The sequence below is a fragment of the Eurytemora carolleeae genome, unplaced genomic scaffold (assembly GCF_000591075.1).
Source record: "Eurytemora carolleeae unplaced genomic scaffold, Eaff_2.0 scaffold650, whole genome shotgun sequence".
In the NCBI taxonomy this organism is placed as follows: Eukaryota; Metazoa; Arthropoda; class Copepoda; order Calanoida; family Temoridae; genus Eurytemora; species Eurytemora carolleeae.
In genome coordinates, this window is record NW_019396539.1 from 160,108 (window position 1) to 188,038 (window position 27,931).

The following is a 27,931-nucleotide window of genomic DNA, read 5'->3' on the forward strand; positions in this document are numbered from 1 at the left end:
CATAAGATAATTTTTTTGTTTTCAGTGATTTATTTTGTAAGTTCTGAAAGTGAGTTTTGTTTTGAATTGTGGATTATACTTAAAAACGGGAAAGCTGGTTTTGTCTCGAATACGCGACACTGTTTCAAATTCAGGATATGTTCGAAAATGGAAAACCTGATATTGTCTTGAAAACGGTTAAAAGATTTAATTTAAAAACAACTCTTATTATAATTTTGATTTTAAAAAAAGTTTAAAATTGGGAATTGTTGTCCTCGTCATGTTTATTTAAATGTTGGTTATAGTTTTTATTATCGACTTTTACTCTGGATATGGGCCGGGATCCCAAAAATCCAGTCTTTCATATTGTGCCCATTTCTAAAACTCAGTGTTAGAAATGGGCAAAGTGTTAGTTTTGGAACTAATGTCCCCTGTATTAGATTATAAAGATTTATAAACAACATTTTAATGTGAATGATGTAATTTATATTTGCTTATATATTTTTGAATGTTTAGTTTTACAAAATATGCAAAATTATTCAATAATTGGCGACAACATTTTTCTAAAAGTTTCTCGGATCGATAAAACATGAATCCGCATAAATATATTTGTTCTAAAAATTGAGAATTTAGGGGACTCTCGACATAATTTTATATAATTCCAAAATTAAAACGATTCACAACGGTACCTCAAGCCATTTTATTCAGTTTTCTCAAAATCTCTACTGTACAATTTACAATCTATTTATATTCAAACCCCCCTGAATGCGCAAGTCACTTTTATTAGAGAAACACATGTGAATATAAATATTTTTCAGTGCAAAATAAAAGGATATTATTTTTGCCAAGACGACGGTTTAAAGGGTTTATTGTGGAACTCTATAAATGAAAGATTACTCGAATTAACGTTATCAGATGAAAATAAAAGTTTTCCAGTTTTTAAGCTAACGAACTGTTACAAAAAAAAACCAAATATATAGTTTTTTTTTGTCAAAACTTAAAAAAAATTATTTTTATTTAACATCAAAATTAACCAATAAATGGTAGATGTCAAAGTGTACAACAGTCAACAAAGAATGGGTTCACACCCTTTGCTAATGGTATATGTCAAAATCTACTTCAGTCAACAAAATTGGGTTCACACCCATTGCTTATGGTAGATGTCAAAGTCCACTACAGTCAACGAGTATGGGTATACACCCTTTGCTAATGGTGGATGTCAAAGTCTACTACAGTCAACAAGAATGGGTTCACACCCTTTGCTAATGGTAGATGTCAAAGTCTACTACAGTCAACGAGAATACATTGTTACTTTTGCTGAATCAATATGTATTTATAAGTTCAATGAATGCATTCCTTAAAATGTTTAAATTTTTTGAGTGCTGACTAATTATCTACTTCAATGAATGTATATTTAGTTGAGATTTCAATATGCATACTTTGTTTCAACAAAAACTATCAAACAAAAGTATCAAACATTATATTTTCAATTGGCTCATAATAAATTTTCGTGATTTTCACTTTAAAAAACTTGAAAATTTTCAATTGTGGTTTCTCTGTAAAAATAACTTGTGGAAATCTGTCACTGATGATAGAAAAACGGCAGTTTTAAAGGAAACCACTGTAAAAATAACTTGTGGAAATCTGTCACTGATGATAGAAAAAAGGCAGGTTTAAAGGGAACCACTGTAAAAATCGGGCATATTCCTCTTTAAATAACAGATCACTTGAAGTTACAAGAACAATCCATTAAGAAAGTGAAGCAAAATGAACTTGAGCTAGTTCTGAGGATTAAACTGGTCATATAGGCATTCAAAGGTTTTCTTTCATTCTAGTTTTCTTAAAGGGAGTGACCGGCAATGTATGGTACTTAAACTGAGAATGTAGTATTGTGGAGATATTTTTTATGATTAATTTGAGACATATATCGTTTTATTGATGTATAATTACTGAGTTTAAGCGCAAAGGCGACGTTCAAAATCATCCATTTGGGTGGTTACGTTTTGAGAATCGATTTTTTAAAAATTATTCATATGATGACGACGAAAAATGTTATGCGAAATGTTACTTATACAAAATGTTATCTATACGAAATGTTACCTATACGAAATGTTACCTATACAAAATGTTATTTATGCAAAATGTTACTTATGCGAAATGATGCCTATACGAAATGATACCTATGAAAAATGTTACCTATACCAAATGTTGCCTGGACAAAGTGTACTATACGAAATGTTATTATACAAAAATATACTATACAAAACCTAATATTTCGTATACAATTACCCATGAGAAATTTTGCAAAGAAATCTAGGAACCATGATGAAGAAAATCCGTCAAATTACAACATTTTCAAAACCTTGTCTCTGAATAGACTCACTAAGTGTGTAATCGCCAATAGGGTAAGGGTGCCATAGTTGTTAACAAATATCATAAAGACTGCTGTCAACTGTTGGACCTGTGCGTAACATTACTTGCTGAACAGTTTAGCATCCTGCCTGATTAAAAATGCCTGAAATCTGATAATAAATCGGTAAATAAGAAAATATGTTCAATCGCTTATTAAATAGCATATATTAGATGATTTTTTTACAATTATATAAAAAACTACTCCAGATGTTACAAATACGAAATGTTACCTTGACAATATGTTATCTATTCGAAATGTTACCTAAGCAAAATGTTACTTATACTAAATGTTACCTTTACAAATGTTACTATACGAAAATGTACAATACAAAATGTTACTGATTCTTTTCTTTCTCTTTCCCTCTCTTTCTTTCTCTTTCTCTCGCCTTATCTCTCTTTCTCTCTCTTTTTCTCTCTTTCTTTCTTTCTATTTATCTCTCATTCTCTCTCTTTCTCTTTCTTTTACTCTCTTCCTTTCTCTTTCTCTCTTTTTCTCCTTCTTTCTCTCGCCTTCTCTCTCTTTCTCCCTCTTTCTCTCTCTTTCTGTCTCCTTCTCTTTCTTTCTCTCTGTTTCTCTCTGTTTATCTCTGTTTCTTTCTATTTCTCTCTCTGTTTCTCTCTGTTTCTCTCAGGTTCTCTCTGTTTTTCTCTGTTTTTCTCTGTTTCTCTCTGTTTCTCTCTGTTTCTCTTTGTTTCTCTCTGTTTCTCTCTGTTTCTCTCTGTTTCTCTCTGTTTCTCTCTGTTTCTCTCTGTTTCTCTCTGTTTCTCTCTATATCTCTCTGTTTCTCTCTGTTTCTCTCTGTTTCTCTCTCTTTATCTCTCTTTCTCTCTCTTTCTCTTTCTTTCTCTCTCCTTCTCTTTCTTTCTCTCTGTTTCTCTCTGTTTCTCTCTGTTTCTCTCTGTTTCTTTCTGTTTCTCTCTCTGTTTCTCTTTGTTTCTCTCAGGTTCTCTCTGTTTTTCTCTGTTTCTCTCTGTTTCTTTCTCTTTCTCTCTCTTTCTCTCTGTTTCTCTCTGTTTCTCTCTCTTTCTCTCTGTTTCTCTCTGTCTCTCTCTTTCGTTCTGTTTCTTTCTGTTTCTCTCTCTGTTTCTCTCTGTTTCTCTCAGGTTCTCTTTGTTTTTCTCTGTTTTTCTCTGTTTCTCTCTGTTTCTCTCTGTTTCTCTCTCTTTTTCTCTCTTTCTCTCTGTTTCTCTCTCTTTCCCGTTCTTTCCCTCTTTTGTTCAACCCAATTGTTTAGAATAATTTAGAGAGTGGAAAACGTCATTACACAAATGGGAAAATACCAGTTTTTAAATTTCACTTTTTTCTGATAATTAATGTTTCTAGAATTTTCAAGTTTTTTTTCTTTAATATTATTCATTTATCAATAATCACGTAATTTCGAAAGTCGAACATGAACAGAATGGACGAATTATACGAGTCTTGTGTCGGAACTACAATTCCATGGAAAAAATTGATTTCCTGAGACAATGCTCGGCCAGATATTGAGAATTCAGTTATGTGTAATTTTAAATAGTATGTAAATTTTTTATAAATTGTTAATATATTTTAATTATTTCATTTTATACAAGAGTTTTACTGCATATTGGGAAAATTGTTGTTGGGGAAGTTGCTGTTGGGGAAATTAAGAATATTACTGCATGGGGATATTGGTGTTGGGAAGTTGCTGTTGAGGAAATTAGCGGTTGGGGAAGTTGCTATTGGGAAAATTTGTGACTAAGGAAGTAATTGTTGGGGAAATTAGCGGCTGGGGAAATTGTTGTTGGGGAAGTTGTACTGGGGAAATTGTGCTGGGGAAGTTGTGCTGGGGAAATGACCTATACACCTACAAGGATATTAGCTACATAGTGACTATATATCTGTAAACAAGGATACTAGCTACGTGATGACTATATATGTATACAAGGATACTAGCTGCGTAGTGACTATATATATGTATACAAGGATACTAGCTGCGTAGTGGCTATATATATGTATACAAGGATACCGGCTGCGTAGTAACTGATATATTGGCCGGGGTTGAGCGTGCATGGCTTTGACCTATGTTTTCTCAGTGGTTCTAGTCACCTTACCATGAAAACACTCACAACAATTCTTGTGATTTTATTGTTCACATTATTTGTGATTACAACTGCACAAACTCCACCTATACAAATAGGTAGGATCATACCTTACACTCACAACACAAAAAGAAAAACAAATAGTTTCCAAAATATTTATCATTGGATGTACTTTGGAGAATTTGTTTCAACCATTTTCGTGGATTTCTTCAAATCAAGGCAGAACAGTTCTAAACGATTCGAATTATTTAACAATAGGGTTTAGCATAACAATAAGGCCGCGCTTATTTTTAAACACAGAATCCTGAAGAATTTTTGTTTCGGAAATGGGAGAGGGGGGGGGGGGGGGGTAAAGTTTTTTTTAGTGGGGTACTAAACATCTAACTTTCTAGTTCTTTAGCATCTCTTTATTTATTTATTTACTGTTATTTCACGTGATCATCATTTCATATCTGCAATTCACAACGGCAAACGGCTTAATCTGATAAAAATATGGAAAATATCGTCACAGTTTTTAGTGTTTAATGCTATACATTTTATCCACTTTTGTAGAGAAACCACCATGTGAAAATAATCAATGTTCAAAGTTAAAAACATGGATATCTCATTAATTCTTGATCGCACAAATGTCTTTAAATGGTGCGTTGTGATTGTAAATCTACAAATATGATCAATTAAAAAATCGAGGCACATCACAACCAGTATACCAGACAAAATAGAGAAAGTGAAAACTGTCAATTTATTGAAATGTTCAATAATTGAGTTCCTTGTATTTTATTTTTATCTTTGATCATTGATTTAGTGAAACCATCTGATTTTCTTTAAACTGACTGAATGCTAATTTTTCCAAACAGATGTTAGTTTTTTTTCTATCGGTCTAGCTAGTACCTACACTCCTGAATACAACAATGTGATTGTTTGCAGTGTGGAAACCCGGTAATTCTTATATTTAAGAGTAAATATATGACCTTCAAATTTGTTAGACTAGAAATTGATGGTGTGTCGCGGTAATGAAAAAAACATATCTCTTTAAATTAATCACTATTTTTCTTGTCCAGGCGTTTTTGACCTAAAACAGTCTAACAAACATATAGGTTAGATGCACTTTTCGTTAAATAAAAAATGAAAATGGGGATCTAGCGCATATCATTAAATTTTGATTTTTCAAAGAATTTTGTTCTATGAAAATTTGATGTGTAGTTCCACTGAATCTGATATGTAAAAAGTCGTTTATTCAGAACGTTTAATTTTTAGTTTTTAGAAGGCTTAGTCCTATGGCACTCAACAAGTGAGAAATTGAAATCAAACACACTGTTAACTATACACACGTATGTGTAAACGATAATTGCGAATTGACTTGTTTTAGCAACATATATGTCAGAATAGTAATTGTTATAAAACGTTGCAACTGTAATAAAATTTATAAAATTGAATTGAAAAAAATATGAAACATATTTTTTATAAGAAAATAAAGCATTCTATTTCTAAGAATGGTATATTTTAACAAAAAAAGGTTTTTTTGCAATGTTTGTTTGATTTTTCTATTTTTCATTAATGTATACTTTTCCCACAATAATTTTCTTACATATCCATTTTATTAGGCAGGGGAAGTTTCCAATTTTTTCTGGGGGAGGGGGCGCCCATCTTCATTCCCCCCCTTTTTAGCAATTTTATCTAATACCTGTGAATATTTGCATAACATTTCGAAAACTGTTGTCTATTGACATCAATTGGTTTTCCTCTTTTATGTTAGGAAAGATCTAAATTTATTTTGATTTAATTAATTATTTATAAGTTTGATTAAAGGGACTGTAAACGTAATGCCAAACTACCTTTAAATTATTTTTATCAAAAATTGTTCACAATATTTTTGCAAAATTTTTGTTCATCAAACTCCAAAATTTGTAAAAGATGTAACTTTGTGTACCGTGGACATTTAGTTTTTAAAATTGGAATTTTCCAGAGATGTACTTTTACCTTTTCAATATTGTACTTGATTTACACCTTCTTACGATCCACAATAATATATTAGAAAAAAGTAGAAAGACATTTCATAGAAAGATAGTTCATAGAAAGACATTTTATAGAAAGACATTTCATAGAAAGACATTTCATAGAAAGACATTTCATAGAAAGACATTTCATAGAAAGACATTTCATAGAAAGACATTTTATTGAAAGAAATTAAATAGAAAGACGTTTCATAGAAAGATATTTCATAGAAAGATATTTAATGTATAGGATATTTGATAGAAAGGACACTCACAATACTTTTGTTTAATGAAAATGCTCGAGTGAATTGTTAAAAATCCGCAAAATATAATTGGAAGAACTGCAACTTCTCAGTTGTTTCTCTTACACGGTAGAAGGAACACATGGCCTACATTTCATAGATAAGACTTTTCAGAGACAGAGAAAATTTTTCATAGACAAGGGAAAATATTAAGATGAAAAGAAAGAAAAAAAAATATCATTCGTAAAAAAATCTTCTCTGTCCATGAAAAATCTTTTATATCTATGAAATGTTATGTCTATTAAATGTCCTATCTATGAAATGTCTTTATCTATGAAATGTCTATCAATGAAATGTCTTTATCTATGAAAAATCTTTATATATGAATTGTCCTATCTATGAAATGTCCTAACAAAGAAATGTCATATCTATAAAATGTCTTATCTATGAAATGTCTTTATCTATGAAATGTCCTATGTATGAAATATTTTATCTATGAAATGTCCTATCAATGAAAAATCTTTATCTATGAAATGTCTTTATCTATGAAATGTCTTTATCGATGAAATGTCCTATGTATGAAATGTCTTTATCTATGAAATGTCCTATCTATGCAATGTCTTTATCTATGAAATGTCCTATCTATGAAATGTCCTATCTATGAAATGTCTTTACCTATGAAATATTTTATCTATGAAATCTCCTATCAATGAAAAATCTTTATCTATGAAATGTCTTTATCTATGAAATGTTCTATCTATGAAATGTCCTATCTATAAAATGTCCTATCTATGAAATGTCTTTGTCTATGAAACGTCTTTGTCTATGAAATGTCCCATCTATGAAATGTCATATTTATATAATGTCTTATCTATGAAATGTATTTATCTATTAAATGTCTTTATCTATGAAATGTCTTTATCTATGAAATGTCTTATCTATGATGTATGATAAATGTTGTATTTGAAAAACTTAGTTATGTGTCACACTCACATGTGACCAATCTGGGAACATTAATAAACCTTTTAAGAAAATTTAAATTGTCGAAGTATATAAGTTATACAAGGTTACCCACAAAGGATGAGACTTCAGACTTACAGACGACTGTACGCAAATCGTCAAGTCCTCTTTCAAATTCTTGGTTTTCTTTTATTGTAAACTTTTTATTGTAAACTATAATATATATGATATAAAGTCTGCAAAAGAACTAATTTTATTCTTTGCTCGTTATACGTGAAGAGTTTCAGCTCTTCATTAAGTCTCATAACTTATCCTTTGTGGGGAACTCAGTGTATTTGCCTCGGAACAAACATACTATTTAAAAACTTGATTTTCCAGATTTATATAATTACTCTTGCTATAATTATAAATATTATAATTCCACTTATTATAATTACACTTGCCGTAAGTACATTTCATATAAAATTACACTTCCGATAAGTACACATTACGTTGGTTTACGTGTTCACACAATTTCTGGGCCGAGGGCCGCGTTAAGACCCGGCTATAGGGGGCCGAGCTCTGCGGCTACATTTTTGAAATTAATTTATAAATGTGGAAATACAAATTTTAGAAAATGTAATAATAGAAAATGCAATTATAGGAATTGTAAAGGAATTGAGTCTGTGCCACAAACTCTGACTTTCTTATCACTATATCTTTGGAACCAAATGTTGTAAACTTTAAATATTTCAAACTATGAATTCTGTTAGATCAAATAGTCTGAGTTTGAAATATCAATGGTTTACAACATTGGGTTTAAAATACATCGGGGTTTTAATATTTGAGTTTATGGTAAAGACTCAATTCCTTTATAGGAGAAGTAACCTTATAGGAAATATAAATATATACAGTTTAACTTATTTAAAGTTTAATTAAAATGAAAGATCTGAGGAAAACTAACTGTGGAAAAGATCATATTTGATAAAATAGATAGATTTTCAGTTAAAAAAGTTGTTCAAGCGTTAAAAGTTTTGAAAGTTTTGCTTTAATAAAGATTTAAGATTTTTCCAAAATGATTTTAGTTTAAACATGTATGTTATAAACTTTCTTTTAAGTGCAATTTCTTGGCTTATCACAATGCACATCGTTAAAAGAGTATATCCGACCCACCCCATTCTTAAAATCAAATTTGCATTTTTAAAAAAATCTCCTCATTGTCAAGACATACTGTTTTAGGAAACCCTAAAATTTTGTTTGTAATTTTGAGAAAATTACTAGCATTTTGTACAAAATTTTTAACAGAATGTTAGGGTTATTCCAAAACAAAAAGGACAATTTTTTGATAATTATGAAAGTGACCATCTCCGATTTTGAGATCTCCGGGGTCGGAGTTTAACGGCAACAAAATTTTAAAAAAATCGATTTTTTTTTGCAAACAGTCAAATTTTGACCAACAGGAAAACAATATGCTTAAAACTAAATTTGATATAAAAAAGTTTATAAGAAAATTATTTTAGAGGCAAAAAAGGATATTTCACAAATGTTGTTATTCCGAACATTCTGATCGTAATTTCCAATTTTTTTGGTTTTCACAAAACATTATGGTTTTGTCTATGTATATGCATGTTTATTATTTATAGGCAAAGAGAAGAGGTAAGTATTGAGTGGAATTAAGTAAAAAAAGTGAAAAACCGCCATTTTGTTGTACTGTTTCCATACTGCAGGTGTACTTCACACATTTGTGCTAAATAACCTTCTGGGGTCTGGAACATCTTTTTATTGAACAAATTTTTCTTAAAAATTATTTCATTTTCTCTAAATCAATTCATTGACAACCTGTGATGCATTTCATTCCCGAGTTCATTTCAGCATAAACTTTATAAAAAGAAGAAATTGTAACGGATATGTCCAGGAATCAAACTGTATTATTATGATGTACTGCATATAATTTGTAAACGTTTATAAATAGTACACTTTGAACTCCTTTTCATAGGCAATTTTTCCTTGGCTATTCTAATCTCTGTTCTGTGTTTATAGGTGAGTTAGTGCGGAATATATTTAGTCCTGATGATGAGGTGATGGGTGGGGTGCGAAGCGTCATAGATAGATATCACTCTGTGGATATGAAACATCAGGCAGTTATATATACATAAATACTTAATGCTTGTTTCTTGTTTTGTTTCCAATAAACGTCAAAACGATTGAACGGATCCGGCCAAAACTTCAGAATATTAACTAGATGTTTTAGAATTCACGAAAAAAAACGATTAATCTTCTTTTTTGTTAATGGTTTGAAAAGAAGAGAGAATGCCGTAGATAGAGCAACATTTTAAAGTTGAAAACTTGAAATCTAACATTCAATGGCGCTTTCTGAAAGCCAAGTATATTATACTTATTTTGTATTTTTATATGCTGATTGTAACCCGGTGGATTCAGCAGAATTCAAAGTTTTAAATGCAACGTTTGCAAAGATCCAAAGGTTAAAAATTAGAGGTTGAGGCAAGTGTTCATTTCATTTCGGAATATATTTAACATATACAGAAATACTTTTTTTTCTACTTTGACATATTTTAAAAGCTTTAGATGTAGTTTTATAGTGAACAAACAACATTTAGTAAACAATGTTTAGAAATTATTAGCCTTGTTTACCTTTTTCATTGCTTCATGTTTACAATAAAACTAGTTCTTAAGGTGTATTGTCGAAACAGTTTATTGTAAATAAATTCTTTCCTTTTTTTCAATAGATTTATAGTTTTTAATCAAAACTAAATGAATTTATAAATGGGTTGTGACCAGAATATTAAGTTGTACATGATCGAAACGAATCTATGTAAGAAAGTCCCAGGAAAAAGTTTCAGGAAAAAAAACCTGGAAATAAAAACCCTGGAAAAAAGTCCAAATTTTCTCAAGTCATTGGAAAAAGTATCACTGGAAATAAAGTCCTATGTTTTTCTCCTAAAATAGCATGGTGGCTGTCAATTAAGCCTCAGGAAAAAAAATGACAGGAATAAAAGTCCGGAAGAAAATAAATCCGAGAAAAAGAAGAACCTAGAAAAAAAGTCCTAAGACTCGGGAAATTTGAACTCAGTAATTTAAGTCTGCAGAAAAAAAAGTCCTATTAAAGGTGTGTACATAATTCTGCTTACAAGTGTACTTTGTATGTACTTCATATACAGGGCTTGTTTCATATTCTTAAATAAAATGCAAAAGGAAATACTAACTACACTTTTGATAAATATTTACAAATGTAAGAAATGTATTTTATATTTCTTCAAAAAAATTATTTTCCAAAAAAGAACTTTTTCCATGTATCTGCATATTGAATATAGCTAGGAGTGTTTTAATAACAAGACCCTGAAAACCCACGATCATTGATTTTTGATGTTGATTGATGTTTACAACGAAGACTTCTTCCAGAGTATATCATGCATCTTCACTTTTTGTATAAAATTATAAATGGAGCCAGAAAAAAAGTCCTAGAAAATAAAGGCTCGAATTGGTAGGACTTTATTTCCGGAGATTTTTTAATAAAAGGACTTTATTCCCCAGGACTTTTTAGTGCGAAATTTTAGGATTCTTTTACCGAACTTTCTTGGCGGTAACCGTCAGAAACGAGTCCAGCACTACGAAGAAACTGTGTTTTTGCTACAAATTCAATCTTCTGATTGTGTAAACCATTTATATTTTAAACTTAGATTATTTGATTTAACAGAATTTTTTCTTGAGATAAAAAATGGCTAAAATCTATCGTATCAAAATTCCCCATTTAGCTAACAGAATAATTTAATATATTTATCTATTTAGTAATTCTTAATTTATGACAAGCTAAGTGGTATAAGAAATGTATCATTTACTACGCCCTCGGGTTTATCATTGAATCCCGAGGGGGTTTAAATTTCCATTGATTCTAATTTGTCTGAGAGTAAATGACATTTATTTTTAAATAGGGGATTCAATGATAAACCCGAGGGTTTGCGGATTTTGCGGATTTTTTTTTTGCCTTTGTAGATTTTCAAAGTATCTTTCAATGAAAATATCCCGGCGGGATTAATTGAAAATTGTTGCATACCAAAAAACCCGCTTTTTATAAAGGAATGGTTATTTACAGGAAAAAAACTAGATTTTGATTTATTGCATTTTACTATCCTAAGGGAGCCTTGAAATCTGATTCGTTATCACTGAACTAAAATATAGTTTCAACTTTTTAATCGAAATAATTAAATCGACTCAAATGAGTTAAACTTCAGGTGGCATGATAACTGAAACTTAGCTCATTTTCTTCTTGGAATCGGTTTCGTCGATTTAAAAGTTGCGAGCTCCGGGTTCAGTTATGACCTAATTCGAAACTGGTCTAGAAAAGTTGAGTTTATCACATTGTCAGCTCGTTTTGTTGGGGTCATATTTATCATATAATGTTATTTAAACTGATGAAGTCTGATAAAAAAGAGTTGGAACTTGGAACGACAGAGAGAGGGGGGGGGGGGGGGAAGGGACAGAGCAAGCCTTGAATGGATACAGATTTAAGAATGGGGTTTCTAAAATAACACCGAGTTTGTATAAGAGAAAATTTGGAAAAGAGTAGGATAAAAAAGAGTTGTAGTGGAAAAGGGGGGGGGGTAGGTGGATCCAGAGTTAACCTTGCATTAGCATGGATAAAGAGTTGGGAAATTTTTGAAAAATGGTAGATTGTGGGAGGGCGATGTGTATCAGTAAAAATAATTTTTTATGTTCTTTAGGGTGTGAGGGGGGGGGGGGGTAATTTAGAGGGTTGGTTGAAGGTCAAGGTATTCATGAACTATTGTTTACTACCAATAATTCTATATTTCACTTGGTCGAACTAAACAAAGAACTTTAATGACACTTAACGCAAACCCCCGGGTCAAAAAATATTTGTGAAAATTGCATTTTAACGGATTATAAATTGACAGAAGTGTTGAATGACTTCTATTTTTGTTTAGTTTCTTTTTTCTATGGGTAAGTGTCTTTCATGCAGGTGGTTTTCATGTACAAATTAAGTGTACTATGTGTTGGTTTATATGCAGTATTTTTACATAGAACCATGGACACTGGACAGGTTTTATGTACAGTTTTTTGCTTTAAATTTGTGGACGTTTCATGTGAAGTTTTATTAAACTATGGTTGGATTTTATGTACAATTTTAGGACGTACGATAAGTACATTTTGTGTACAGCTTTGGCGTACCATGGGGAGATTTCATGTACAGTTACAGGGATCACTATTGTTCGGTTTCATGTACAGTTTCAACGTACCTTGGGTTGATCCTATGTACCGATTTAGGTTCCAAATACAGTTTTTTAGCTAGCATAGTTTAGTTTATTATGGAAACCAATGGTTGGATTCATGAACAGTTTTTGTTTGTTCCTGTAAAGTTAATAATGTACTTTGGGTAGGTTTGAAGTACCGCTTACTTTGGGTATGTTTGATGTACAATTTTAGTGTACAAAGGTGGTTAATATGCAGTATTAGTGTAAAATAGGTGGGGTTTATGTACACAATTTAAGCACGTACAATGGTGGTGAATATGGAGTATCAGTGTATCAATAGGTGGGGTTCATGTACACTTGTAGTGTACAAAGGTGGTTAAAATGCAGTATTAGTGTAAAATAGGTAGGGATTATGTACAGTTTTCAGCGTACTTTGGATTTGTTAAGAAAAACCATAAATTTGGTTTGGACTGGAAGTTACGGGGCTCAAATACTAATTTAGTCTTTCCTTCAAACCACGCAAGGTTACAGGGTACAAACACAGTTAGTAGATGACCAACGAAGGAAAGGGGGGAGGAAGCAAAAAATAAAAAAATCAGAAAGAATAAATTTACATGCATAAAAATGATATCAGGAAAAAAATAAGCTTCTGAACAAGCTTTATTTTCTGAAAATTGTATTTCAAATATTTTGCAAAAAAAGCAATATTTAATTTTATACAAAGATAGTTTATAACTGGAGTATAACAGGCATGTAGTCAGAGGACTGTTTGTGAGGTTTTATCTAACAGAAGGGTTAGCGAGGACGCAGATACAGGACTAGTTGAGGTAATTATTTATCTAACAGAAGGATTAGTCAGGACGCAGATACAGGACTAGTAGAGGTAATTATATATCTAACAGAAGGATTAGTCAGGACACAGATACAGGACTAGTAGAGGTAATTATTTATCTAACAGAAGGATTAGTCTGGACGCAGATACAGGACTAGTAGAGGTAATTATTTATCTAAGAGAAGGATTAGTCAGGACGCTGATACAGGACTAATTGAGGTAATTATTTATCTAACAAAAGGATTAGTCAGGACACATATACAAGACTAGTAGAGGTAATTAGTTTTGTAACAGATGGATTAGTCAGGACGCAGATAAGGACTAGTAGAGGCAATTATTCTTATAACTAAAGATTAGTCAGGAACGCAGATACAGGACTAGTAGAGGTAATTTTTTATCGAACAGATGGATTAGTCAGGACACAGATACAGGACTAGTTGAGTAATTATTTATCTGATAGAAGGATTAGTCATGACGCAAATACAGGACTAGTAGAGATAATTATTTATCTAACAGATGGATTAGTCAGGACGCAGATACATGACTAGTAGAGGTAATTGTTTATCTAACAGAAGGATTAGTCAGGACGCAGATACAGGACTAGTAGAGATAATTATTTATCTAACAGATGGATTAGTCAGGACGTAGATACATGACTAGTAGAGATAATTATTTATCTAACAGAAGGATTAGTCCGGACACAGATACAGGACTAGTTGAGGTAATTATTTATCTAACTGCAAATGGATTAGTCAGGACACAGATACAGGACTAGTAGAGGTAATCATTTATCTATCAGAGGTAATTATCATTTTTGGGTTCGATCAGGCCTAAAACGGTTAACAAAACATTTTTGTAACTGTTCAGTAAATTTAGTAATCTTTTAGGTGGTGCGTGATACTGGACTGCTAAGAGCAGCATTTGATGGTGTAACAGGGGTTGTTATGGACCTCAGTGCACCTCTTATGGACGCTGTTGGATTAGGTCCCATTGCAAGGTACTTTTTTAAAAGTGAGTTATTTTCTGCTATGACTGTTTTTGGGTTGCTCTGGAATATTTTACTGTAATTTCCGGTTTATTTTAATCAACGGGCCATATTTTAAGCAGTTAAAGCAAGTTGTACAGTAGGCATATATCTACAGATTACTATAAAAGACAAATCGGAACTGTACGCCTAATAAATTCATCTTTTTAGGGGATTTATAGTGATTTGTGAACATAACTAACGTTTAAGTTTAAAAAATATATTTCAGATTTTAATCGATTTTTTGACGAAGTTCAGATGACCCTTCGACCTTTAATACAGAGTGGCATATATGACAAATTAACCAGTATAAGCTTTGTATGATCAAAAAAGATTGAGATATACAATATGTGTTTAACTTTGAAAGTAGATTACTTTCAAATAGGGGTTTTTATATCCAAGTGACTTGCGGAATCTTCTGCAGAAACAATGGAGAAAATTGTCAGTTATAACAAGTTTGCAAGCTATAAAAGATATAGGTTTAATGTTACCATTGTTAATCGGACATGCACCTCTTTAAATGGAGGGTTACTTGAAATTCAATAGACTTAGACAATCCTTTTAAAGTAAAGTCTTTTCTGGATTTTTAAAAATCATTTAAAATAAGACTTTATCCAGGAGTGAAGTGAGTTTGATTGACTTTGTGGTGGACAAACTTGACTCACTTCTCATCTATGCAGCAGAAGCCATTGCTGGGAAAAGGTAGAAATTCGGTTTAATTTTTTTAAGTTGGTTTAAATTTTTTTCTAAAAATTCAATGCATTATTCTTTATAATCGTTTTAAAAAAATACCATTTCTAGAAATTTAAAGAAAGTTGAAATTTTTTCTTAAAAAACTAAATAAAACTATTTAACGTCACAAATGGAAAATTTGATTTATCATATTTTAAAAATTATTATTCCTTAAAGAAAAAGATTAAATTCTAAAATTCTAGAGCAGCACGACGAATTGCAGAAATTGGACCACTAAAAACTGCGGTGGATATTATTGGGCCTCGAATTATACCTCCTAAAGTAGCATATTATGGAAAGTAAGTGCCTCCTAAAGTAGCATATTATGGAAAGTAAGTGCCTCCTAAATTAGCATATTATGGAAAGTAAGTGCCTCCTAAAGTAGCATATTATGGAAAGTAAGTGCCTCTAAAAGTAGCATATTATGGAAAGTAAGTGCCTCCAAAAGTAGCATATTATGGAAAGACAATAACCCCCCTTATTTACGCCACTGAAGGCACAAAAGTAGCATACATTAAGGTGAACAAAACTGGAGAAAGAGGGAGGGGGCAGCACTATAAATTTTCTATCCAACATTATACAATATCGAAATCTAAATAATTGTTTCTTATGACAGTGTAAAAAGTAATAAAATATTTATCAAGAATGAATAAAATACAAAATGTTTGATATACACACATTCAACATGATTAAATACGGTTTCTAAACAATTACAAAAGATCTCAAATATCAAATAATCCTGAAGTGAAAGTTGAAATGTCTGAAACCCAGTTTATATAGAAACTAGGTGTCTATATAAAGCAGTGGTAGCGGCGCAAAAAGGTGACATTTTGAATTTTTTTTAAGATCGTGAATTTTCCTATCCTTTAATTGTAATCATTTATTTTCAATTCAAACTATAACTGTATTGTCTCATTAGATTGTAGGACTCTACACTTTTATCTTTTTCCTTCGCTTTCTCTCTCTCTTTGATTTAATTCATTCTCTACGGTTATACGTCTTTCCTTACTCATATATATCTTCAATATTTTTCTCCTTTATTTGCATTTGCTCCCTCCTCATTCTTAAATTTTTTCCTCATTCTTTCCCCTTCTTTTCTAAAATTCCTTTTTCTTCTTTTTAATTTGATATTATATACTTTCTTCACCTTTTATTCTCATTCATTTTTCACCTTTTTCCTATTTCTTTTAATCTATTCTTAATTTGACGATTTTTTCACCCTTCTTTTGCATCTTTGCATTTTCTTATACATTGTACTTTGTACTTTTTCCTCTTTTCCCTTATTTCTCTTAATTGATCCAAAATTGTTGTTTCTTCTGAACCTGAAGACCTTTTGCGGTGAACTTTTACACTTTCCAAATATCTCTCTACCAAATAGTTGACCCTCCCTCCCCCCCCCNGGGGGGGGGGGTGAGAAATGGGAAGGAAAACGAAGAAAAAAGAAAGGGATGATGGATTGGGAAAGGGGAGAGGTGAAGAGAAATGGGCGGGAATGGTTACAAAGGGGGATAAGGAAAAAGATTTGATGGAGAAAAAGAATGCATTATAAACAATTGGTTTCATTGAAAGTGACTAAAAAGAGAGAAAAAAAGGAAAGCATAACCATGTTTTATAATCTGTAAATTAGGTACAATAACTGTTTAGAGTTTAAATATGATGAGTTCATGGTCAAACATTACGATGTGTAAAGGAGTGAGACTGCGGGGGGGGGGGTCGAGATCAAGGAGATGAAAATGCATTAGAGGAAACTAGTTTTTTAAAGGAGTGGAGGGGAGGGGGGGTTATGCCTCCTCCTTCTGTATGCCGAGTCCATTAACGCGTGATCCAATCAGGGTTTAGTCATGTGTTTGTTGTCTGTTCTGAACCAATAGACATAATATGGCAGTAACATCTATCTTTCTATCTATCATCTCATTATCCAATTAGAGATATGAATGCTTCAATCGGCGATATCAGTTAATGGACATATTTACTTCTACTGAAACTATAGTAAAGGGTTTAGTATTGAACAGAGAAAATTAAATGTTTGCCCCCCATGGAGAGATAAACCTTTTCTTACACAGATTTCTCATCTGCAGACTGCAGGTATTCATGCAGAAATTGCAATTTAGGAAGGGCCAAGCGGCGCGGTGGTGGGTGAGGGAGGGAGGGGGATTTCAGATGGTAGTGAATATTGTACAAGGGAAGTTGTTTAAAGCTGTTAAATAAACTTTATAAAATAAATTAGGTGAATAAAACACATCATTTGATTTATAGTTATAACGGAAAATCAATGCTTGTAAATGTAAAGTGAAAGGCATAGAGTCTATGTGAAATGATCATTGGTCAATTATGAAACCAGTCTATTTCATAATTTGGTTTTTTTAATATTAATTTTAGATTTTCTATAAAATGATGTTCCAGGGCCCAAAAGGTTATTTAGCGCAAATATGTAAAGTACACCTACAGTATGGAGAAACAGTACAACAAAATGGCCGTTTTACACTTATTTCTAGTAAATTCCACTCTAATATATATTCCATTCTCTTTGTTTCAAATAGAAGAAACCGAATGCCTCTAACTCTGGTTAGTCCGGGGTGACCCAGACCCATGTATAACGATTGCGTTGTTTCTCCCTAGTTTGATGGATTTGGCTGTAGATGTGCTCGGTTTGTTTGACCGAGATCGAGGATCTTATAATTTTATGCGAGCAGGAATTTTGGGATTTTTCCAGGTAAACTCACAATATATCTAATAAATGAAAAGAATATACATTGCTAGGGTTTCCAGCAAACGAAAATTTTCGCGAAAAAATGCGAAATTCTACGAAATTTTTTGCCGTATTTGCAAACTGTTTCGCGAAAACAAATTTTGAGAAAGGAAGCAAAAATGATGCGAAATTTTCGTGAAAATAAAATATTCGACAATTTCGCGAAATTATACTTAAAGCGAAAGATAAAATGTGAAACTTCCCGAAATAAGATTTTTTCCGAAAGCTTCGCATTTGTGTTTAAGAAAATTTCGGAGTTTTCACGAATCGATTTCCCCATGTTTGCTGGAAACGCTAATTTCTATACGATGAGAACCAGACAAAATTGGAATAAATATCGTCTTCGACAACATAAGATGTTGTAATTTTCAACTTTTGCAACTGTTAAAGCTGTTGAAATGTTTGGGTGACCCAATTAAAAATTAGAAATAATTTAGTTGCAAAATAAAAAATCCGTTGCGGCGGCATTTCATAATAGACAGAAATAGAAGACGACGAGGAGAAAAAAGTATTGAAAAACATCTTTCAAGCCCCAATCGAAAAAATTTATCTAACATTTTAGGGAATATAAAAATATTATTCTAAACAATGATATCATATTTTAAGGGTGAAAATGGTGTTTGTGACACTTTGAATCCGGATATATGTGAAGATTATTGGTCCGTCACTTCTCCACTTAGTAGTAACAAAATGGGAGCACTTATTGCCGGCAAAGTCCACGGAAAAGAGTAAGTATTTTTTACGAATTTAAAAAAAATGCCAATTTGTATAATCCTTTTTTCGTAAATCATGTGTAAAGGGACTGTAAACAAAATTCATGCACGGCGTGTTCGAATCGTTTTTCTACCTGTAAAAGTGTTACGCGAGCCATGCTGCGTGTAGAAAGTCTGCTTGTCACCCCTGGGTATTTCTGAGTTCTCCCTGAAGATCTGTACGGAATGTATTGTGAAAGAACTAGTTTAAAAAGTAGAGCACAAGAGCTTTCTAATGATGTATCATTTGTCATATTTGGACATAAAACATGGGGTTTTCAAGTACCCCAGCAGGGATAGGGTTAATCAGCATAGGTTATATAAATGAAAATTATGTAAAAAAGAACATGAATGAGAAACTATGAAGTTAATCATCAAAGGTTGTATAAATGAAAATTATGTAAAGAAGAATATGAATGAGAAACTATGAAGTTAATCATCAAAGAATGTATAAATGAAAATTATGTAAAGAAGAATATGATTGAGAAACTATGAAGTTATTAATCATCATAGGTTGTATTATTAAAAATTACGTAAAGAAGAATATGAATGAGAAACTATGAAGTTAAAAGTTTATAGGTATAAAAACAAAATTCGAAATAATGTTTAATTTTGTTTTATTTCTGAACGTGAGATCTGAATTCTATCTAAAAATGGGTTTACAGTTTAAGGGTTACATTTGAGTATCATATATGAGTTTGACTAGGATTCAGCCAAACCTCCTTTTTATTTTTCGCGAACCCTCCCTTTAATTATTAACCATTAAGGAACTGTTGACGGTATTTCTATCTCATCTCCATTTATAGAACGGTGTGTCTGATTCACAATGATACTCTTTAAACCGTTATCAGACGAACATGCAATGGAGAGGATGTCGTAGAAGTTTTCTACAAATTTTTTTCTTTTTCAATTTTCATTTTGATTTTTGACACAAACAATTGGCTTTATTAATCAATAATTTCTCAAAAGAAAAGTTGATTAGAAAAAAATCATAAATTATTTTTAGTTTAAAGAGTTATTAAAGAATTTTTTAGTAAACTTGGTAGAATGATTCCATTGGTGGAGGAAGGAATAAGCTTTAGAGATATTTTTAAACCTAAGGTAAACTTAGATGGGTAAATCATCCCTCCCCCCCATTCACTTAGATGGGTAAAACATGCCCCCCGTTCACTTAGATGGGTAAAACATCCCTCCCCCCCGTTCACTTAGATGGGTCGATTTTGGAACCAAGCTTAGGGCCCTATTGATATACCTGTGCTTAACTATTGTGAGTTGAGAGTCATTTTGAGGAAATATTAGATAAAAACAGAACTAGAAAGACCAAAATTACTGAATATTGTCGAAACATTTTAATCTATGGTCAAAAAACGAATGTTTACGGGATTAAGCTAAATTTGTAATACAAAAACCATTTTTTTGCCTCTTACTGGTTTGATGATGAACGTTCTTGGAATATTTAGGCGTACTTGTCCACACACATTCTAAGCTCTAAGTGAAAAAAAATCGACCCATCCTATTGCTCACCAATTTTACAATACCATATCTAGATTTTTACCCACCTTACTAAACCTATCTAGTAAAAATTCCATGACATAAAATTTTTCGATTTTTATGTCATGGAATTTTTTTCTAAGTAGATTCAATTAGCTCTATTCTGAAAAGACATCAATAAAAGATAATTGCACCATAATAATATATATCATATTTTCACTGTTATAATTTCTAGCGAGAAAAAGTAAAGTTTAATTGATATTTAGTTTCTACTGTGCAAAGTGGACACCTATCTACACATGCTGAGCGGACATATTGACTCTGTTGAAAATGGCGAGGTAAATATAAAGTTTTAGTTTCTTTATAAGAGTAACCCACAAAGGAGAAGCCTTTAAAGACGACTGCACACAGAGCTCGAGAGAGGATGTTGAATATTTCGACCTACGCACATCCGCTATTCTAAACTTCTGACCTACTTGCACATGTATTTACAACAGCATGCATGGAAAATTAGTTGGTTAGAAGTTCAGTAGAGAGGATGTCAAGTATAGACGATGTAACGTTTCCCACTTTTAAAAGCCCTAGACATGGACATTTTTAAAATATACCATGCTAGGCTCGAGCTTCAGTTTAAAAAGAGTAAGTGGCAAAATTCAAAGAACTTTTTTTGAGTGTACTTTTGTAATGGATGAAACTATTTTCTGCATTTTTTATGATAATGCTCTGATTCACCAAGCACCAATTTTAAAACTTTCTTTGATAAATTAAAAAAAAAATTTTTTATATTTTACAAACTTATTGAGAATTTTTATTTTTTTGTGAAAATTATCATTAATGTAAACAAATAAATCGTCAAAATAAATCATTCTGTGTTAAAACACTATGTTCAGAAACGTTAATTTCGTAAAGATCCCTTGAAAATTGAGCAACAAATAAGTAAAAACCCGGTGATTTAAAAACATAATTGTCAGAATAACAAAAAACAAACAATTTTTTTTAGCCTTTACAGTTTTCGAAATATGGAGGTTTTTTATAAATGTTCCTTATGATTTACCACCGTATAATTTGTTACAAAATTCATTTGACATTTTCGGTAAAATAGGTTCACCCCTGAAGGAACTGTACTCGCTACATTTTCGGTAAAATAGGTTCACCCCTGAAGGAACTGTACTCGCTACATTTTCGGTAAAATAGGTTCACCCCTGAAGGAACTGTACTCGCTACATTTTCGGTAAATTAGGTTCACCCCTGAAGGAACTGTACTCGCTACATTTTCGGTAAAATAGGTTCACCCCTGAAGGAACTGTACTCGCTACATTTTCTTTTTTTCTCAACTTTATATCTTTACAAACTGATTTCAATTTTTTATTTCTGTTAGATCAGCTAATTAAATTAAAGCTTGAAATATCATAGATTACGTGATTTGAGTAATAGAGCTTGCATCGATAAAGTGTTCAGTTCCAAATTTAGGTTTAGTAAGTCAAGATATTGAGACTTTAAAAAAAGGAATTTACAATTTAAACAAAATTTTATTTAAATAAAAAGCAAAAGGAAAAGCTAAAATAAAAAAACAGAAAAAATCAATATAAAAATTTCTGTATATATATATTATCTTCAAACTTGTTTCAGTCTTCCAATTCTAAAGAAAAAAAACTTCTTCTTATGTAAATCTTTAACATAAATTTGGTTAATTTCTTCTACGAAATATTCTAAAAAGTATCTCATTACAATTTTCGAATTAATTTTAGCTCTTTTTTTGCACCGAAAAAAAGATATAATTTATTTTTACTTATCCGCTAAACCAATCAATATTTTTAGGGTTTCTGAATTTAGATGAAAGATTATTAAAAGGAAATATTTAAAAATAAAACTTTTTATATTTTAGAAAATTGTTGAATATGAGATTATTGACGCCAGAAACTCCACTGATTTGGTAAGTTAATATAGTGGTCGGCGTTTATATCAATACAATAAAGACGATTTTATCCATTTAAGTTCAGATTTCTAATAAACTTTTTTAAAATTACAAGTTTACAAGTAAACAAAGTAAAGCTTTTAATTTATACTTTTTTTGTTTTGGATTTCATTTCATCAAATATTTATATTTTCCCCCCAATTTTAGGAATACATTTCTTTCTTCAACTTTTCTTTTTATATCACCTCGCAGGTATTTTGCACAGCTCCATTTCCGTTGTGGTTCTATATAGAAAAATAATAACGAATAAACATCATGACCTTCAGAAAACCCACGCTGTTAAATCTGTAATACAGTCACAACAAAATATTCAGGCAGAATTCAGAAAGAAGTTAAAATAATCTTTGTAAATCCACAAAGCAATGAAAAAATGATAATCCCAAAAATGAAAAATGAAAATTCGCAACATTTTTACTTTGTTTACGTATTCAAATAGTTTCAGATAGAGGATTACCATAAAGTAGGAAGCGGCCTCGAAACCTAGAATTTTTTTATTAATTAGAAGCAATGATTATAGGGCCTAATTTAAAAAAGACTGCAACGCGCACATAGTGTGATAAAACATTGTAAATTGGATTACATTTAAAATTAAAATGGTATAAACTTTGTGCAAAAACTCCTAGCTTATTCAACATTAATACAGGGTTACCCACAAAGGATGATACTATAAATACGACCTAAAACTCTTTACATGCGAGGATTCCAAGGTTGAATTAAGTCTTTTGCCTTAAATTATATTTTTTTTGTTGCATTTTTAATGATTGGGCATAGAAAGAGACCAATTTTTAGATGCAGAGAATAATAAATTTAAGGATGCAGGCGGTATAAATTCCGAACAATCGTACAATCGTCACTGAAATCTCATCTTTTGGGGGGTAACCCTGTATTTCATTCTGATTTTTTACTTTGTGAAACAAAATCCTTTTGATCAATTTTCAAAACAAGCCAATTTATGAAAAACTCTATTTCTTAGGAGGGAATCCTCGACGATGACTCTAGAACCTCCGACGTCGGAGAGGATCAGCTGACAACCCTGGCTCCGGATCCAGCAGAGTCAGGGATTCTTCTTAGAAACAATTCCCTGCTCATAAAAAAAGTGACACCAGGTTGGATAAGGCAAAACTCAGTGTGGATAAGACAAAACTCAGGTTGGATAAGGCAAAACTCAGGTTGGATAAGACAATATTCAGGTTGGATAAGGCAAAACTCAGGTTGGATAAGACAAAACTCAGGTTGGATAAGGCAAAACTCAGGTTGGATAAGTCAAAACTCAGGTTGTATAAGACAAAACTCAGGTTGGATAAGGCAAATTTCAGGTTGAATAAGACAAAACTCAGGTTGGATAAGACAATATTCAGGTTGGACAAGGCAAAACTCAGGTTGGATAAGGCAATTTTCAGGTTGGATAAGACAAAACTCAGGTTGGATAAGGCAAAACATAGGTTGGATAAGGCAAAACTCAGGTTGGATAGGGCAAAACTCAGGTTGGATAAGACAAAACCCAGGTTGGATAAGACAAAACTCAGGTTGGATAAGACAAAACTCAGGTTGGACAAGACAATATTCAGGTTGGATAAGGCAAAACTCAGGTTGGATAAGGCAAATTTCAGGTTGGATAAGACAAAACTTAGGTTGGATAAGGCAAATTTCAGGTTGGATAAGACAAAACTCAGGTTGGATAAGACAAAACTCAGGTTGGATACGGCAAAACTTAGCGGATAAGGCAAAACTTAGGTTGGATAAGACAAAACTCAGGTTGGATAAGGCAAAACTCAGGTTGGATAAGGCAAACTCAGTCGGATAAGACAAAACTCAGGTTGGATAAGGCAAAACTTAGGTTGGACAAGACAAAGCTCAGGGTGGATAAGGCAAAACTAAGGTTGGATAAGGCAAACTCAGTCGGACAAGGCATAACACAATTGGATAAGACAGCTACTACAAGATTGGCCAAAACTGATTTATAACATAATTCGAATGAACTCTGATAAGACAATAGGATTAAAACAATCTGTGGCCAACTAATAAATAATATATCAGGTAAATGTAAGTTGCGAAAACAAATAACTGAAGGAAATAAATATGAATACTTATCAGAGAATTAGACTATAGAGTAAGAAATCAAGATCGTATATATACTATATATGGATAAGTTTGCAAAGAAACAGGGGAGGGGTGAACTGGAAAAACATATTAGCGGGAATGAAGATCTGTAGTTATAAACATTTGAATAATAACATAATTATAAGAATTAAAATAAAGAACAAGACTTCATAAACTGAGATTTATAGTTTTATATTCATTAATTTTTCCAAAGAGGGCCGAAGAATAATTTAAAGAAACGTTGTAATTTAGTTTTGTAAAAAGTTTTCTCAACAAAAGTTCCCCGATTTTATACAACCGCAGTTAATATTTTAAAACACGATAATGAAATAACGAGCCTTAAAGCCAAAATAAAGCCATTAGCAGAACCCTATATTTTCATAAAAGAATTATATTGTGAGAACCAGAAAACTGAGGAATAAAAAGACGACTTTTAGACTCATGTGATGATTTTAAATAGTTCAAAAAACATCAAAAATAGCATTTGCACGTTTCACTTGCAGATATGGGATTTTTTAGCTTTTTGTAAACTATTAGCTATGTAATCACAAACAATTAAAGATTGGTTTAATGTCGTCATCTAATTCCATAGTTTTCTGGTTCTTACTGTACCACTATTTTAAAATAATTTAATCTTTTATAATTTTTATTGTTTCTAAAAAATTTAAATTTGATACCAAGCACAATCAAATGTGATATGGGACATACTGTACATTTTTTTCTTCAGTGAATAAACATAAGGAATGTCGTCTTCTGCTATGTTCCAACTTTGATAAATATATCTTGACTTAATTATAATTATAAAAATATATAATTTTTTTGTCATTTACCTTGTCCCTCTAACCAAAGATTAATTGATTTATTATGGTTATTGTTAATTATGACATATAGAAAAGTATAAAAAATTTTCTCAATCTATAAATAAATTTAATATTTATTATAAACAGATGAATAAATATTGGCTAATGTGCACAAAAATTCTAACGAAACCTTGAAATGAATATTTATTTAGAGGAGAAGTTCTCAAGATATTGTTATGCAGAGTCTGTTAAGATGATTAAACAAAAAGAGCATGAGAGGCCAAGCAGTACACAGGTATGTAGTACAGCTAAAGAGCATGAGAGACCAAGCAGTACACAGGTATGCAGTACAGCTAAAGAGCATGAGAGACCAAGTATGTAGTACAGCTAAAGAGCATGAGAGACCAAGCAGTACACAGGTATGTAGTACAGCTAAAGAGCATGAGAGACCAAGCAGTACACAGGTATGTAGTACAGCTAAAGGCTTCAGAGTGCAGAGTACAGTAGGGTGAGCCAATAGGGAAATATTCCTTTTAAATGCATATTTCCGTTCTGAATAATTATTTTTTCAGTCCCGTCATAAACTTTATTTATTTTTTTATGTAATTTATCTTAGGCCACAGAAGTATTGGAGGATAATGCCATCATTGTTGTGAGAGGAAATACAACCTCGGACCAGCAGGAGGACGCTGTAGAGGACAACACCACCAACACCAACAAGAAGAACAAGAGGAACAAGAAGCACAAGAACAAGAAGGATACGGAATCTCTCAATGTTGACAAAATAACAGAGTTAACAGAAAATGGAATAATTTTAGAAAAGGTGATTATCTATCTATCTATCTATCTATCTATCTATCTATCTATCTATCTATCTATCTATCTATCTATCTATCTATCTATCTATCTATCTATCTATCTATCCATCTATCTATCTATCTATCTATCTATCTATCTATCTATCTATCTATCTATCTATCTATCTATCTATCTATCTTTCTATCTATCTATCTTTCTATCTATATCTATCTATCTATCTATCTATCTATCTATCTATCTATCTATCTATCTATCTATCTATCTTTATTTCCTAGATTAACGATGTAGCTGAGGGTGAAGAAGAGAATGTTGTTGACTCTATCCTATCTCCTCTAAACCTGGATCCTGAACAATATTATCAAAGTATTCATAGTTCAAGGTATACAAGTACAAAATGTACTTGACGTCCTAGACATGCAGCTATTCACAAGCGGGTTTCGATAAGTTTACACACACATATCTCAATACTTTACGAACACACAAAGATTTTAAGGGTACCGTTGTAAATCGGGCATCACCCTCTTTACATGGAGCGTCGAACTTGAAATTGCGATAAAAGTTTCTTTTTTCAGAAGAGTATAACGCATTCTCTGGTCCATCTTTTTGAATTAAAAAGTCTTACATTATTTATACTTAGAGAAGAAGATGGAGAATCAACGATCATGATCGTTTTTAAAACTTCAGAAAACAGAGATCATGTGATCAGTGAGTACAGAAAATATCCAGCCAGGTACATTTTTACAATATTATTTTCCGACATATAAAAAAAATGTTACACACATTATAAAATAAATTGACATTGTTAGTAAAGGAATTGAGTCTTTACCACAAGCTCAAATTTTTTTATCCCTACATCTTTGCAACCTAATGGTGTGAAGCTTTAATATTTCAAACATAAATTATTTGATCCTCTACATAATTCATAGTATGAAATATCCAAGGTCTTGGCCCTTGGGTTGCAAAGATATGGGGATCAGAAAATAAAAATTTGTGGCAGAGGCTCATTTCCTATTATTTAATCTCAAATTTTAAACTTCAAACAAACAAAATCAAGTCAAAATCTCAACATAAAAGAAATATTTTATCCCGTCACATACCACAAAGCAGTTGCATAATTAAATATTTTATTTATTTAAGATTTTACGTACATAATTGAGGATGTGTTTCTGATGATAAAATTAAAACAACAACAAATTGAACAGCATTTTTTCATGCTTAACTCTTCAGATTAGATTCAAATTCCCGCTAGGATATTAGATATTTTTCTTCTAAAAAGTAATAAAAAACCAATATATTTACTAAAATTTACGTTTTTTCAGATCTTCATTAACTGGAAGACTCAGAAAACCCCGGTTGAAGGATATGAAACTTCTAATCAGCCTAGCTAAAAATAAACTTTAATCAAAATTATCTAATTTTTTTTAAACATATCTGGTGTTTTTAGTCGTACCATTCGCTGGTGTTAAAAGGTACTCATCTTTATAAATTATAAATTCAAAATTAAAACTTGTACATATTTTTATCATATATGTTATATGAAATCATTTATTAATATTGAACATTTCCAAAACAATTTTATTTAATATATTTGTTTTATATATTTATTTTTTATTTTTATAGGGTTTACTAAGCAGAGAAAAACAGGATAATTTTTTAAACAAAAAAATGAATATAAAATAATTAAATATTCCTCTCTCCCCCCCCCCAAAAAAAAATTATTAAACACTGATTTTCTATTAGAATTATCTTGATGCATTTTTATTCTTTTTTAGGCATTATTTACCGTCTTATTTTATTTACCCAAATCG

General features: G+C 31.5%; 1 protein-coding gene across 1 annotated transcript; it reads left to right on the forward strand.

Moving 5' to 3' along the window:
- The first annotated feature begins 4,455 nt into the window (after nt 1–4,455).
- On the forward strand, nt 4,456–27,671 carry LOC111705116 (uncharacterized). Its single transcript, XM_023477569.1, has 17 exons — nt 4,456–4,547; nt 9,662–9,759; nt 13,599–13,676; nt 14,569–14,678; nt 15,324–15,407; nt 15,641–15,736; nt 18,057–18,150; nt 18,793–18,914; nt 19,973–20,039; nt 20,696–20,767; nt 22,315–22,362; nt 23,378–23,510; nt 25,517–25,599; nt 25,921–26,127; nt 26,399–26,502; nt 26,761–26,853; nt 27,443–27,671. The coding sequence occupies exons 1-17, from the start codon at nt 4,463–4,465 to the stop codon at nt 27,522–27,524; spliced, it is 1,656 nt and encodes a 551-aa protein (XP_023333337.1). The 5' UTR covers nt 4,456–4,462; the 3' UTR covers nt 27,525–27,671.
- Nucleotides 27,672–27,931: the final 260 nt, after the last annotated feature.

Coding starts and splice junctions, on each gene's coding strand:
- LOC111705116 (XM_023477569.1), top strand. CDS start 4,463: ATGAAAACACTCACAACAATTCTTGTGATTTTATTGTTCACATTATTT. Junction 14,679..15,323: donor GGATTAGGTCCCATTGCAAG/GTACTTTTTTAA, acceptor GACTTTATCCAG/GAGTGAAGTGAGTTTGATTG. Junction 25,600..25,920: donor AGAGGCCAAGCAGTACACAG/GTATGTAGTACA, acceptor AATTTATCTTAG/GCCACAGAAGTATTGGAGGA.